The sequence below is a fragment of the Diadema antillarum genome, unplaced genomic scaffold (genome assembly GCF_040938485.1).
Source record: "Diadema antillarum isolate AM-2024a unplaced genomic scaffold, OU_Dant_1.0 seq00000483_RagTag, whole genome shotgun sequence".
Classification (NCBI taxonomy): domain Eukaryota; kingdom Metazoa; phylum Echinodermata; class Echinoidea; order Diadematoida; family Diadematidae; genus Diadema; species Diadema antillarum.
The window spans coordinates 774,729-791,055 of NW_027271446.1; the positions used below are offsets into that span (position 1 = coordinate 774,729).

A 16,327-nucleotide genomic window follows, 5' to 3' on the forward strand; every position below is an offset into this window, starting at 1 on the left:
ATTTAAGGTGGAGCTGGGGTTGGAAACAATATTTTCCAAGTGCGCCATGCATGAAGGTGAAATAAAAGAAAAGTAAATATTATGCACAGTGTATCATATTCAAGGCTACTGAAGAATGAGTGTGTTGCATGAATGACTCTATAGCCCTTTTTACACTTGTGTTTCTTAACCCCGTACTTTCTCTGACCCAGGACTATCGTTAGTCCCGTACCAATTTTTTCAGCTTTTTACACTCGCCAGTAAGTCCCGTACTAAGCTCTTGTCCGGGGATAAGGAGAAAATTGACCTTTTTACACTCGTACTGTATGTATTAGTCCGGTACTTTCCAAACCACATGAATATTCATGATTACGCTGTGCACTGTACACGTACACGCACGCACCGGCAGCACTTGATTATCTCGTTTCTGATTGGTCAGTGGAGGTCGGACTTCGTCTCCGTCGCTTAGCCCCGGTTTATTTTTTTGTTCTGTTTACACTCGCTTGCTTGGCACCGCAATTGCGGTGCTAACCCTGCTATTTTGCAGGGCCAGATAGTACCGGACTATCGGTGGGGCTAGCCCACTTTGGCAAAAACAAGTGTAAACGGAAAGTGGGCCAAGGAAAGTCCGGTACCAACGGTGGGGCTAAGGCCCCCCCCCCCCCCCCCCCCTTAGCCCCACCGTTGGTACGGGACTAAGGAAAAATTTGCAAGTGTGAAAAGCCCTTATGTAACTGCTTGCTCTGTAAAAGGTCTGTTTTTCTCTTCAGGGAATTCTCTTTTCCCCTATTCAGAGTATCTGAAAAAAAGGCATCAAATGGAGAAAAAAAATATCTTTTCAATGATACTGCACTTGTTACATTTTTAACAAAACATATTTTTAAAGATATCATTTAGATCATCACATTACTTTCTTTACTTTTCATTAACTTTAATTCCAAGTATCTCAAGCTGATAAAAATGAATAAATCTGTTTATTGCATTGTAACACTCTCCATCTGTTAGTGTGTATTTCCAAATCCTTTCTACAAAATTAAATCTTCCCAGAGGTCCATTAATCTTACATTCATAAACTTTGCAGGATCAACATTAAATTTCACTATGTATCATACTAGAATTTTGTCATGATTTCATTAGATCTTTTCGCTCTCTGTGTAATTCCTCAAGTGTTCTAATTTCAAACTGTACGCTTTCTACAGTATGCCTGTAGAAGGATCAACTAAGTTCCTTGGAAGTCTTTCCTTCCATGCTCCATATTTGCCTGACATAGATTGTTGAAGTACATATGTACAGTGTACTGGTTATTTTCTCATCAAAAACAAGGTACAATTATGTATTCTTGATGGGTACCACATTAGGTATCTTAAAGCAGACAATCAAATTGATTGGTTGCCTGCAAGTCCATAAGGATTCCCTCACAGCTTTTCACATATTTTCCCAGTGATAGAAATCTATGTGCCAATAAATCACAAAATTGCATAGCCAGTATCTCAGATACATATGTAGCAGTTCATAATACTCAAGCACTTGATTTTTGCTTAGAACTCCAAGTTACAAATTAACATACACTGTACCGGTAATGGTAGTCACTCACACCTTTCATCATGGTTCTTCTTCAACTACTCATGAGGTGCCTCAGTCATTTAGTACCATCCTAATATTAATGAGGTACACTCAAAGGATTTGCAAGGAATTACAACTCAGTGGAGCAGAGTCTACTTTTATTCTGTCCATTGGGCCAAAGCAGGCATGATTCACAGAGGCCTGACAGTGCATCCCATCATGCTTAAACCACTGATTCCACGACCCATTTCATCATACGAAGAAGCTATACTAATTTGTATGTGTATTATTACTCATCACTGGGTGACAAAGATAGCCCCCTCTCTACGGCCACAGATGTAGCCTTGCATCCAGGCTGTACGCTCTTTTTCCCTAATTGTAACCACACCAGCGTAGTCTCATGCCCAGTACTTTGTAGTCCCCCAAAACACAGCACAACCTGCGGAGGTCTTGCCATGTTAAATGTACAGGTACATTTAACATGGCAAGACCTCCGCAGGTTGTGCTGTGTTTATTAAAGACACCTGGGACTCTAAACCAAAATGGCGCAGAGCGCAAGCCCAAGTCTGGAATGGGTCGGAGGTAAATGTGCCAGACAGCTTAGCACAAGTCTGAGGTGACCTCCAGAAGTTGTCTATTAAGCTGCTAATGAAGTTCTGTAAGCCATTACACCAAGATTCTTTAAAATCCCACAGACTTTAACAAGGATCTACAATTGTACCAGGTACCCACAGGCAACATATTTCAAAGAAGTACAATAATTGTACACCTGTATGTGAGAAATTAATCTCTTTTAAATCTCTAACTAGCTGCATAATTTATGTAATTATTGTTTTTTACACTGCAATATTGATTTCAATTGCAAACATTCACACAGGCCAAAGAAGATCACTTGGCTGCAATGAAGCGCTTTGAATCTTCAGAGTGCGCATGACTAAACAGTGACCAGAGCACAACCCTGGGCAGCTGAGTGTGCAAAGTTTATAGTGTAGACAGCTGCATTATGGGCTTTTAAAAATTGACAGTTTCGTCACGCGCTATTCACTCATGCTACACTGGGCAAACGCAAGAGAAAAAAAAAGTAAGGCTGGACTGATTGTCCATTGCAATATATCATAAGCATTAATAATAATTTTTTGATGGTTTTTTTTTCTCTGTTGCATTCACTGTGAAAATGGAATTTCCAAATCATTCATTTTAGGTGTGTGTGAATGAAACTCTGGACTGTGCTGGGTGCAAATGCAACCCCCCCCCCCCCCCAAGAATGAAAAATCCACTTTTTCAAAAGTAATATCGCTGTAATTGTAAGCCTCATCACATATTCACTACCTCAACGTCGTTACAGTGTCTGTTCTGAAAAATTGTTTTAATAATAACTGAAATGCCTTTGTGATCCAGTACGCTGATGCCATGGATGCATCAGTCACGACCCGAACACTGTTTTCATATCTAACCTCACTTCCGCACATACTAGAGAAGATGAGGGTCCAGTCTCTCCTGGAATTTCCCGGGATTTTCTGGGGGATCGCTCCTCCCTTGATTTTAAAGAACTTTCTACATAATCTAATTTTTCTCAGTGACTTTTTTTAAAGCATTTTGACAGAATTTGCATTTAAACCTGCTAAAAAGGTTTAAAAGCAAACATTAAAAAACTACACCTGATGGAAAATTGTCCAGATATTCCACCAAAAGCATGCACCAAGTCACTGTCTTTTATTTCTGAAAATGCCAGAAGCTCCCTCATGGGGGAGAAGGGATACACCCTTGCCCCTTCTCTCTACTTCAACAAGTGCAGATCAAGTGGTGACAGATGATTAGCTATTCACTTTGCATCTGAATAAGTTAGTTTTCTTATAAAAGTCATAAAATAGCATAATTCTACCAATTTCAAAATTGTACAGGCTCCCTCGTGTGGGAGGTACAAAACAGTGTAGCCAGTATGTCTGCCCCTGAAGGAGGACTAAGAGATGAAAATAAAATGATTTAGCCATTCATATTGTTTCTAAATAGTTATTTTCTTTCTTACTTTTTGATTGAAAATTTGCAGACATTCTGCCAAAGTGTGCACCAGCCATTACAAAAGCTCCTTTGTGTACAGACCGATTCTGTGACGCGCTATGTGTATTTTTGGCATGGGCAGCGCCATTAACGAGGTGTCTCAGCCGAACCCCCTCTCCTCTTCCCCACCCCCTTCCGCGCGCGGAATGAAAAACTGATGCATGGTCGTTTTAGCCAATAGGTGTCTCGTACTGAGTGCGCGAACGCTTGCTTAGTGCGCGAACCTTTGTTACAAGTGCGCGATAAACATGTTGCCCGGGGGTGGGGGAGACTGAGAGCAGGGGGGGGGGGGGGGTCGGCTGAGACACCCACTATGGCTGCGCCCAGTGCCACAAATTGTCTGCTGCCCTCAACGAACCCGAATCGGTCTATATAGGAGGGAGAGACACCTTCCTCCCTCTTCGGTCCACCCTCTGCTCTAGATGTACAATAGGATGCATGTGCAATTTATCAAAATACCATGAATTAGCCATTCACAACCATCAAAGATGTTGCGATGTTAGAAAAAGTAAAACATATGTTTTACTTTTTCTAACTTCGTGTTTTAAAAAAAGTTCAAATTTTCCACAAAAGTGTGCGCCTACTACAACATGTAATCCCTCAATTTCAATTCTAGAAGTGAAAAAGTTCTCTCATTTCTAAATAAATCCAAGGGACATCCCCTCCTACCCCCTTCCCCTTTGGCCCACCTCCAGAAACTTTTACTGTCAGTGTAGACCGTAGTTATGGGTAAACTCGGCTTGGCGGGTAAACTCAGCCCCTAGCGCGCACATAATACAATTATAAGTGGCTGAGTTTACCTATTCATAACTACGGTACTGTAAAGATCAACGCATGCATGCACAAGCAAATCAAGAGGTGGCAATATGATGATTTAGCCATTGCCATTCACACAGTCACATTGAATATTCTTTTTCATATCTTTTTACATGAAAATTTTGTGTTCCACCAAAACTAAAAACTGGAGCAACCACTGACCCTTGTAAATCCCCTCCCATCACATTGGGCTGCAGTGATCAAAGATAATGCCCAAACTTGCCAAAGGTACGACTAGCGACTTCTTGAACTATCCGCCCGCTATGCACGCCCCCTCTCTTACAACATCCTTCAATGTTATTAAAGTCCTGGCAACGCAACAGGGTTTGCGCTGCAATGATTATCATTAGTTTGTTTGTGGAACATAGTGGTAAAGACAGGTTTCTAATTGTTTAGCATTTACTGACAGTTAAAAAGAAAATGTAATGTGATAAGACTAAACTTACATTGGCATTGGCAGTCATCAATCTCGATTCAGTCTCGCAAGAATGAACGACATTCATCACAAAAGAATTATTCTCATGTCAGTCATGATTGTCATTGTAATATAGAACCAGATCAAAAAATGAAAGCAATACCAACAAAAGACAAAATTTACAATGGTGTGTACGAGATGTCGGCATGCAAACAGCGAACTGACATCAACAGTGGAATTGGCTTAGCTTCACACTCGTTTACTTTGCAATCGTGCTGCTCCAAAACACAAAGAAAGCCTGCCTGCCTGCCTGCCTGGTCGTCGGCCAGGCTCATTCATTCACACAACACACGGAATAGGGTTTGCAGACAATGATTTCAGCATCGCACAAAACCATAGCAAGTCCTCCCAAGAACATTGAAGAATCTATCAAATTCAGATTAAATCATGTAAAAGAGAGAAAACTTACTGCAATAGTTACACTAGCGCCGATAAAGATTCAAAGAACTGCAGCTCGTTCATCCATTCCTGCAGCAAGTTGATTATTGTGTTGAGACCGAAACATCCTTTGTCAAAAAATTCCTAGGTCTCTTTATTACGCGATACTACTGCTTACATTACATACGCCCTCGCATCGCAGCAAGCTTTCAGCCGCCGAGAGTTATGGGAGGTCAGTGCAGTGAGATATCACACGGAAGAAGCAGAGCTGTAGACAGAGCTCAGCGAGTTTTCTGTGTCCGAACGTCGCTGACCAGAAAGTGGAGACGAGGTTGCGCTACGAATCGTGCCATGAATTTTCCCATGCATACACACACTGCACACACACACAGAGCCATATAGCCCCCAAGGCGCATAGGCATGCCCATATGTATTGTGTTTTCATCCTGCGAGAAAGTCACCGCCCTCCATATAGTATAGAGTCTACAGGTTATACTAATAAATAAAACTCTCCAAAAATACAGAAAGCGTCTAAAAAGCGAGAGTGTATAGCATAGCTGGGCGCGGAGCTGGCTGGAGTTTGAAGCAGAGCAGCACTATTCTACCTCTCAGACAAACATGCCATTCTTATAAGCTCGTGAGCTGCTAATGTTATGAAGAGTTAGCTGAACTCTGTCCTCTGAGTCTGAGCTGAACAGTCACACTCACAGATTGCATTGTGATTGTCCTACGAGCTTGAGCTCGCTTGTGTGTGTGATTCCTTGGAGGAGGCGGAAATGGCGGATCAAATTGTCAAGAAGTTGTCCAATAAAGGGTTTGACGCGGATGAGTGTAAGTCCAGTAATAGAACTAAGCAATTAGGGCCGTAAAGTACACAATTGCCAGAATGTATCCGTAATTAACCTGTAGAGTGTCTACTAGTATGTAGTAGTGTTAAGAATGATTAGTAATACTATAGAAGTAACGTTAGAACTCTAACCAGCTAAAGTTTATTATTTTGCATTGCGAGTTCACCATTCATGACCATCGTAGGCCCCCCTTCTTAATTATGTTCACATGATGTGTAAATACCGTATGGGTAAACTCGGCCTAGCGGGTAAAGTCGGCCCCCAGCAATTGCCCAGCGCACGCAGTACAACTACAAGGTGTACCGTAGTTATGGGTAAACTCGGCCTAGCGGGTAAAGTCGGCCGCCAGCGTGCACAGTACATAAAATTGTACTGCGGTGCGCGCTGGCGGCCGACTTTACCCGCTAGGCCGAGTTTACCCATAACTACGGTAAATTTATTTCAGTTCGGGAAACCCACTCACAAGGGGGGCCCCTCCTTATAAGTAACCCGTCCCCTTATAAGTAACCCCGTCCCCCTTATAAGTAACCCCCGGGGCACCCCTTATAAGGAGTCTCCACGCTTTTTTGCAATGCAACGAGAAAATGAAAGGACTGCGGCAATTCGCTTGATTATGTCCATAAAGCTTCACAAGTTTCCTAGTTACTCACGAAATTTGAGCAAAATCGGTTTGAGGCATCATATCTAAAATCATGGATTTAAATGCGATGTCAAACGACCCATGCGAATGCTGACATGCGAGCAATTACTGGCGTGAGTGTCGCCAGGCGCGGCGGCGCGGCAATGCTTGAGTGCAGACGTGGCGACTGAGTACGTACTTGACATCGTTTGACATCGCATTTAAATCCATGATTTTAGATATGATGCCTCAAACCGATTTTGCTCAAATTTCGTGAGTAACTAGGAAACTTGTGAAGCTTTATGGACATAATCAAGCTAATTGCCGCAGTCCTTTCATTTTCGCGTTGCATTGCAAAAAAGCGTGGAGACTCCTTATAAGGGGTGCCCCGGGGGTTACTTATAAGGGGGATGGGGTTACTTATAAGGGGGACGGGTTACTTATAAGGAGGGGCCCCCCTTGTGAGTGGGTTTCCCGAACTGATTTGTACTGCGCGCGGTGGTGGCCGATTTTACCCGCTAGGCCGAGTTTACCCATAACTACGGTAGATTAACTTCTTTACAATCTAACATTAACAATTGCATTAACTACTGACTGTAGATGGATGTGGCCAGTGTCGTGGGGATGGAAGTTTGGTTTTAAAGAAGGCATAGGCTCAGGGTCACCTCTGCTCTGGAAGGGGGATGTCACGTCACCCCTTCCCATTCAACACCATGGCCCATGTGATAGGGAGCTTTGACAATTTTACATTTTAATTAAACGAACAGTCTAGCGCACACTTTAGTCATTGTTTCAACAAATAGCCTACAATGAAGCAGCATTAACTTTGTGCTGGGCTTGGCCCCTTGAGTATATCGAATATTCAGAATATAATCAGACTTCAGAGACTTTACGTGGATTTCTTTTTTCTTTTTTTTTTTTGCTTTTTGAAATTCTATTTGGATATCACTATTATGAGATCCTGCGTGAGAACTCATGTTTCAGAGTGAGACGGTCAAAATTAGATGAATCATGTGAGTCTCGAGCTTGATGCGTGAGTGTTGGTAGCCCTGCTTATCGTTACATGATGTAACATGGTTGGTTTTTCTAATGAATTCCCGATTTCAGATGTGCTGGAGATAGCCTCAGGTGGGGATGTGTATCAAGATTTACAGGAACACAAGCAGAGGGTGCAAAAACTCAACGATGACACCGCCGTGGCCCTCAAGAAAAATGTCTACCGCAACTACACTCAGTTCATTGAGACAGCCAAGGAGATCTCTTGTATCCTTATTGTCAAATAACGGCTTCGGAAATCTACTCTAATGGGAAATGCCTTGATTCCTAAATCTGTTGAGTCATTCCAACCAATTTGTTTTCATATTATTGCCAAACTTTTCTTTTGTATCATGAGAAAAAAAATAAACTCCTCAAAAAAGGTCCTGCAAGTCCAATTTGATGTATCATATTTCTCTTAAAACAACATCATTTCATTCAAATGCGACATCATAAGAAAGCCTGATTAATTTTCTTTACAACGACAACTCACTTGTTTACATTATGCATTTCTAGAATGCACAGTATACTTGAGTATGAGGTAAGGTCAAATGTGAAATGTTGCAAAATAGAGCAAACGTGTTATGTCAAACAGTATAATTCCCATTTACTTTGCCATTTCAGGGAAGGAATGTGCTTGAAAAGAATGCATTGTGAGATTATCATTAGATTCCAGGCTTCATCCATGAATTCAAAACTGCAGTAGTACCCAGTATCTGCAGATTAAAATCAAACCTAAAGGTTGACCAAAAAGTCAGCTAATGTCTTGGAAATGGAAGTTTTTGAAAGTGCTCTCATTTCAGCATTACTTATTCCTGCGGCCTTTTTCATCAAAGCTGTACATTATCAATAGCAGAATTGTTGCGACTTTTCACTTTTGATCTGTCCCCATACTCAGCTGTTTTGCACATTCCAAGAATGCCCAATCATAGCTAGTGAGGTGTCATTTTAAAGATAATTAATCAGGCTTTCTTATGACGTCATATATAATGAAGATAATGCGGGTATAAGAGAAATATGATATATCAAACTTTAATTGCAGAATTTATTTTGAGGAGTTTATATAGTTGTATGAACCATGCTCATCGATAATCTGAATCAAAACCACCATTCATAATGTGTATGTCTGTAATTATAACTTTGATGATGATTTAACAGGCTAATGACAACTTGACAAAATAGACCAGGGTTTTTTGCTTGTATTTCAACACAAAGTTTCTTAAAGTTAGGCCCAGGAATTTTCTCTTTAACAACCCCCTGCCCTCCCCCCCCCCCCCCCCCCCCCCAAAGAAGAGAGTTTAAACTTTGTGTGTATGCTTACTGCTCAAAGTACATGTGTGTTTGTAAAATCATTTATTACAAAGAGTTGAAATTGCCAGTAATGGTTGGTCCTGAGTGAGATTACATTGTACCAAAGATCCTACACTCCATAAGCTGATCAACTCTCCTGATTTTACACGGCCGCTGGTGAAACAGAAGTGGCTGCCGCCCGCTAGCGTTGAGCAGGTGTAGATTGAACAAGCATTAGCCTTTTGCAAAGGCAGCTCGCAATAATTTGTGGGCGTGCACAGTCACGAGTGTGTAGCAACCTGTAAGCGGAGCTGAGCGAGCTTTGTGCGGGTCTACCGCTCGCTGTGACCAGGAAGGCCAGACAAAAACTTGCTGTGTACACCATCTTTTGGAAATCGAAATAATGATATTTAAAACCTGCTGATGGCTTGGTGTAGCTATTGATTCAGTGTAAGGCACTGCACCAATTCTTAGGTTTACTCATGATTCTTTACTGAGAGTTGACTATTTTATGTAGTGTGTGGGATCTTTGATTGCACTTACACAGTGTATGTCCTCAAGCTTTACTTGGTTCTCAGTAGGAATATAACTGAACCACTGATCTCATCTGTAAAGGAGACAAGTTTCTCGATATAATCTTGATATCCATTCATGCTGTACAATTGATAGAAGCTGCCGCATATATAGCCATGATGCAAGGCACACTCTATTGGGACTTGCACACATTTTCCAGCAGAGGCTGTCACCAAATCATGCGATGTTATGATTGGTGTATACAAGTGAATCTAGGCGATGTGCTTTGTAAGATGGCGGCATGGTGGCTTCAAAGTGATTGGCCAGTGAGACATCCAGATAATTTCATTAGAGATCAGTGGACTGAATTAGATGCATCCAGAGCCCATACTTTCCCTTGACACATAACTTGCTGCACAGACTTGGAAGGAGAGATGTACCAGCTGAGCCACATCCTGACCGAACAGAAATCCATCATGACGCAGCTTCTCGACATGTCACTCGGTGGCAAAGGTACTACCCTCTATAGCCACGGTCACACAATGCAAAACTATGCATACACGGATACCGGTAGTTTACCTGCCTGATAACCTCCAGCAGTAGGATATTCCATATGGTACTAGATATTACACTCTAGTAGTCATCAAAATAATCATGTTGTACTCTCACAACCAAAACAGAGGAGTAGAATTTGCTGTGTGCTTGAGATTTCTGTATTTATTTCATAATATAGTTTGGCTTGAAATTATAATTGGACTTTCTTGTGGGAATTTAAGGATAGTATAGACAGAAGCATATGTTTGTAATGTGTGTATTAGGCTTATTATAGGTCTGCATGATGGTAGATTTACATATTTTATGCCTCTAGTCATGTATTCCACTTTTTATGCCTCCGCCACGAAGTGGTGCCGGAGGCATTATGTTTTCGGGTTGTCCGTCCGTCCGTCCGTCCTTCTGTCCGTCCGTCCGTCATTCCGTCATTCCGTCCGTCCGTCCGTCCGTAATGAATTTTGTGGACAAGGTAACTATCAAAACCTCTTGAGGTATACTAATGAAACTTGGCATGTATATGTATTAGGGGGTGAAGGTGTGCCTATGAACTTTTGAGTGCACATGCTCAAGGTCAAAGGTCAAAAGGTCAAGGTCAAATACATAAAATGTCACTATTTCCACCATATTTATTGAATGCCAGAAGAGATTTTCTTGAAACTTAGTGTATACATGTATTACCCAATTAAGATTCTCTGGTGAAAGTTTGGGTCATGAGGTCGAAGGTCAAAGGTCAAAAGGTCAGGGTCAAATACATAAAATGTCACTATTTCCACCATATCTATTGAATGCCTGAAGATATTTTCTTGAAACTTAGTGTATACATGTATTACCCAATTAAGATTCTCTGGTGAAAGTTTGGGTCATGAGGTCAAAGGTCAAAGGTCAAAAGGTCATGTAAGAATATTAAAACTTCTTTGTTTTCTCCGTACCTTGGAAAATTGTTCAAGGTATCTTCATGGAACATAGTATATACATGTACTGACTGGAAGTGATTATCTAGAGAATGTAGGGTTCATGGGGTCAAAGGTGAGGGGTCAAAGGTCAAGTGCAACCCTTCAAAATTTTACTATTTCCCTCATATTTATGCAATGCCAGCAGGGTTATTATTTTTTTTTTACAGTTGGTGTATGCATGTGTAACCTAATAGCAATTCTCTGGAAAGTTTTTCTTTTCTTCTTTTTTTGCCTCAAAGGTCAAAAGGTCAAAGATCAAGTGAAAGTGCTGAACTAACTTTTTCCTCCACATCTCGGAAGTGGCTCAAGTTATCTTGAAACTTAGTACATATTATGCATGTTCTACCTGAAAGTAATTATCTTATGAATTTTAGGGTCAAAGGCCAGATGAAAATGGTAACAATTTATTATTCAATTCAGAAATTGCACTTTTTCTCCATACCGGTACATTGAAAATTACTCAATGCATAAATGTATGAATGGGTCAAAGTCAAGTTAAAGTCCTTAAATCCCCAAATACATGCTCTCCTATTCATCCAATTAAACCTAGGTCAAGGAAGGTGAACATTGAACACATTTGTGACAAACTTGTCATTTCAATATTTTGCCAATTTTATGAAAATGAAATCACACATTGTCCACATGTACTATCTAGACCTATTGGGAAAATCATGCATTATGGCGGAGGCATACCAGTCGCCAAAGCGACATTTCTAGTTAATCATGATTTTATTCCAAATCCATATTGCAGAGGATGCAGGAAGAGATAAGAACGCTCCGCAGGTCGCTGAGGATCACAAGAGGACGATAGCTTCCCTTCTCGACAGAGTTGAAGGCTGCTCTGTGAGTTGAAGTTTCTCCATTTCTTGTTTGAAGTGATGAGGTCTGTCTGTTTCTACAGGTGTTGGTCGGTTGCAGTGAACTACTGGTAACCCAGGGTCCGTTTTGAACATCAAGTCACCACATAAAAGTCTGTACATGAATCTCAGAATGGTCAGAGTCACTCATATGTAGCTATGAGAGACTTTCAAAGAGAAGTAAAAGCCATTTCAGGAAGGCTCTAATAAGTGTGTCTTATGAGCAAAAAGTCTCTCATATTAAAGACTTTCATGAAACAGACCCGTGGTGTCTGTATGCCAAAAGTAGAGAGGAATGGGTTGACAAGAATTGCTAAATGGGCTCTTTTCAAACCAGACAAAAATTCAAATCAAATGTTTACTTGCATTTAGACATGTCCCAGAACCATCAGCATAAAACAAGGAAAAAATACATGTACATGGATTGTATGCATGCATATCCACATGAATTGTGTATGTACGGTGACTGCAGATATTTTCTGCATTAATCGGCATTTCATAGCCATAACGAGCTTGGTACAAGTCATATCAGCTCATGAAACACCTGCATATCAGCATCTACAGAAAAAAATGCAACAAAATTTAATGATGAGCAACCAAAGTTCATATCAGTATGTATCTTTCTACTTTCAATTTGAAGTGATACAGCCATTAGTCAATATGACAATAATGGGGAAGTAATCATGCTGTTGATTGATACCGTGGTAACCATGGCTTCATCTAGAAAGCATTAATCTATATTTAGGCATTCTGAAAATTCAAACCTGCATAACATGATGGCATTAATACATTCATATTTGTCTGTTATCATTTCGCTCAATGGCGAGATGACTTGCAAGTGCCAGCTCCCTTATAGATGGCTCAAATCATATCTAATCAAAAAAAGGTAAAAGCAGATATTTCTTTTTAAGATGAAAAGCATTTGCACGCATTAACCTTTGGTCCGTACATTTATGAATTTACGCAGACAGCCTTCCTACCTCTAGCATTCAAGGAATGTGGCCAAGTATAAAGAGGAAATGTGTCTTAATCTGGCTGTAGCATTTGTCTCTCTCCCTCTCTTTTAATCTTTCTTTCTTTCTTTCTTTCTTTCTGTTCTTTCATGTTTTTGTCTTCTCTTCCTGTCTATCCTTTCTTTTTTCCTCATTATTTCCATCTGTTGTTCATTCGTTCTTTTCCTCCTCTCCCTCTCCCTATAAGCAGAGGATAGCGGAGGTCCCAGGCCGGTACATCATCTACGATGCTGATTTGATAGAGCTCGACACAGACTCCTTTCAGGAGATACAGAGGGTCCATGCCTATCTCCTTAACGACAGCCTAGTCACCACCACATTTATCAGGAACAGGTTAGGAAGACACGCCTCAGCACCTTGCCCCCAGTTTGCATTTATTTTCTTCCAATTCTATTTCAGTAGTTACACGCTGTCAGTTGTTTTGCTTGGTTTTGAGCTGGTTTTGAAACTGTCGGAAATTCATCTGATGTCAATAAAATCTTGGACAGGTTGATTTTGTGATGTGATCTAGCTTTAATACTTCAATACCTTGCAGTCCTGCAGTTTGGATAGCTACTGATAGTTGTGTCCCGTAGGAATGACATATTCTGAAAGAGTAGGTAGAGTATGAGACCCTCGAAGCCCACCTCATACCGTGCAATTTTGTCTCGCAATAACTTGTGATGTATTTCAGTGCAACTCTGAACAATGCTCTCTATGGTAGGAAGTTGAAAAATTGTCTGCTGTTGAATCGCACTCGTTCTCATACTGTTCGCCATCTGACAAAATGCTGTGATGCCACATCGCAGCGCTAGAAATCGTGCTGTATGGGGTGGGCTTTGCACACTGGTATTCTGTAATTGTGCGATGGGAAGGAGAGAATTAAGATAGGCAGCGTTAAAGTTTTTATTTCAGTCAAAAGTCTGCATGTGCAGTAGCATGAATTTAACATGTTGATCAATAGCAAGTGGACATATCAGCCTTCCTCATGGTGAGATTGAAATATCCGGCATTTAGCCCGTTACATACAGGAATGTGGTGGCCTGTGTATTAAGTCTATGGGGATTTCAGAATTCAGTATGGAACGGGTTACTGGTGTGGTAACTGCATCCTCACACTGCAGTAACAACATCTGTTCAATAAGGTAGACGAAGATGTGGTTAAGGTAGAATATTATTATGAAACGCTGAATTAAGTTGTTTGACAGAGGTTATGCACATTTTGCGGATTCTGCCGATTGTTACTACTGCTGCTGGAGAATTGTGTAATCGGACAGAATAGCACTTTGTGTTTGCAGTGAGGGTTGTGGTAGCTCAGAAAGTATAAATTTCTCATTTCAAAAATATATGGATTCGCGACTGTATGTGTCTTCAAGACTGTCTAGCATTTTGAACGGATCACCTTGTCATGCAAAATCACAACAGATACTGTTTGAGGTATTAAGAAATTTCTGTCATTAAATTTTTTTGTTTGTTACTGTGATGGACATGGTGTGTGATGTGTGGAATTTCTAATACATTTTGTTTTACAGCTTCGTCTCAGGGTAAGACGTGAGGATCCGCAATGTGTAACAACTGTCTTTTCATACTCATCAAAAAAAGAAAAGAAAAGAAAGACAAGCATCATCTGCGCTTAAGGGGCAGTTTCATCCCCTCACAACAGCACTCTGCTTTATGTTCCAAAGTCATAACACTGATAAAGATCATGGTTATTATATCTTATCGCACCCACAAAAACTGCACCAAAATACCAACAAGTCAATTTAAGAGAAGCTAGGAACATGAGCGTTTTGCTTGCATACTGCGCTTCCCATGGCTCAAATCTAAGTTTCTTTTTTAAAAATTAATCAATTAATCAAAAAATTATAATAATCTTGACTGATTTACCTGTCACCATTTTCAAAAATCTAAATATGTTATTCTTATGCAAAGATGTACGTCTTAAGTTTAAAATGGAATTAATTTGTAATTTGTTTTGGTTTGTTGGCCTTTTGTAGATCTAGATGCAATAAAGCACATTGCACAATTAACCGTTTTTGCACATAGGCAAATAGAAAATGTACATCGGTTCTTAAGATAACGTGCATACATCAAACATACCAGTACTTCAAAATCTATGCCTTTTGAGTTCTAAGATAATGCAAATGCAGTTTAAACAATGTTATCATAATAGCTTAAGATGATACAGTTGATCCATATATTTTTTTTTTAATTTTGCATCAGCATCATGATTTGCAAAACTTTTTGTTCATGTCATCTTTCTATCAGACACAGATGTGTTTTTACATGAGTTGTAAATTATGTTGTTTCATTCTAAACTATTATCCAAACATTTCCTGTGTTTCAGAAATTTAAGCTTAGATTTGATGGGTCATTTCTGGAAAAAAAGATATTTACAAGCATTGAAGCCAAATTTAATTTTTCAAGTGTAGTGTTGCTTCTGTTTTTGTTTTTTTTAAATTATTATTGTTATTGTTATAATGTACATTTCATGGATGTGGGCTTGTTGGGAAAAGCATATGGATACCAAGCCTATGTCTTGTTTGTTTTATATTCATGAAAATAATGCTCATAATTTTGCTTCACCATGTCATATACTCAGTGCACAACATCTTTACAGACAGTGCTTGATAATGATTATATAATGAAAGTGTCATATGTATAAAGATACAATTTGATTTGAAATATTTGTCATGGAATTACTGCGGTAACAGTCTTTGTGTTAACATTTATTTCACCAGCTTTTGGTTTGCTGTGCATCTTTCATTCACACTGTTCTACAAGATGGCTCATTACCACAATAGAAATATTTAGGGTGATTATTTTGTTAAACATTGCCATTTTAGCAAAATGTATTATGTCACTACAAAACCCTGCACACGTAATTGTCAACATTCCATAGCCAACTCTGCATACCAAGATATCTTTGCCCACAAAATCTGAATAAAGAAGCCAGAAATGTTTCTGTAAGATTTCTGCTCTTAGTGATTTCCACCAGGTGGTAAAGAAGAACATCTTTCTTCAGTTTTCCATTTCACCAGTATACATTGTGTGTGACGTGTCAATATTGCAGTGTCAAAATCAATATGTGTACCAAAAGCACAGTATCCCTCAATTTCATAACAAGAGAACATTAGTTACCAATAGTGACTGTCATGAATAATCATCAACATAAATCCAATATATGGTGTACAGTCACAAACTGATATTTGCATCATGCGTGACACCATCGCAGGTGACCAAAACACAAAAAATTTGTTATTTTCTGTGTACTGTATTCTTGTACTTGTAGCTCAGAATGGGGTTATTTGATGCTTGCTGCTCTCATGCAAAGTGCTGTGTTAAGATTATATTTGGAGAGACTCTCAAGGGTTGGCTTTTTCCTTGTCTTCTTATCTCA

General features: G+C 39.9%; 1 protein-coding gene across 1 annotated transcript in view; it reads left to right on the plus strand.

The window, feature by feature from the left end:
• Window positions 1-5,874: 5,874 nt before the first annotated feature.
• The window catches only part of LOC139733571 (exocyst complex component 8-like), a 28,780-nt gene continuing 18,327 nt past the window's right edge, over window positions 5,875-16,327 (plus strand). The window contains exons 1-5 of the mRNA XM_071644381.1: window positions 5,875-6,100; window positions 7,844-7,999; window positions 9,995-10,087; window positions 11,831-11,922; window positions 13,140-13,282. Of these exons, the coding sequence (XP_071500482.1) occupies window positions 6,046-6,100; window positions 7,844-7,999; window positions 9,995-10,087; window positions 11,831-11,922; window positions 13,140-13,282 (539 nt within the window). The 5' untranslated portion in view covers window positions 5,875-6,045. The remainder of the gene's footprint in view (window positions 6,101-7,843; window positions 8,000-9,994; window positions 10,088-11,830; window positions 11,923-13,139; window positions 13,283-16,327) is intronic.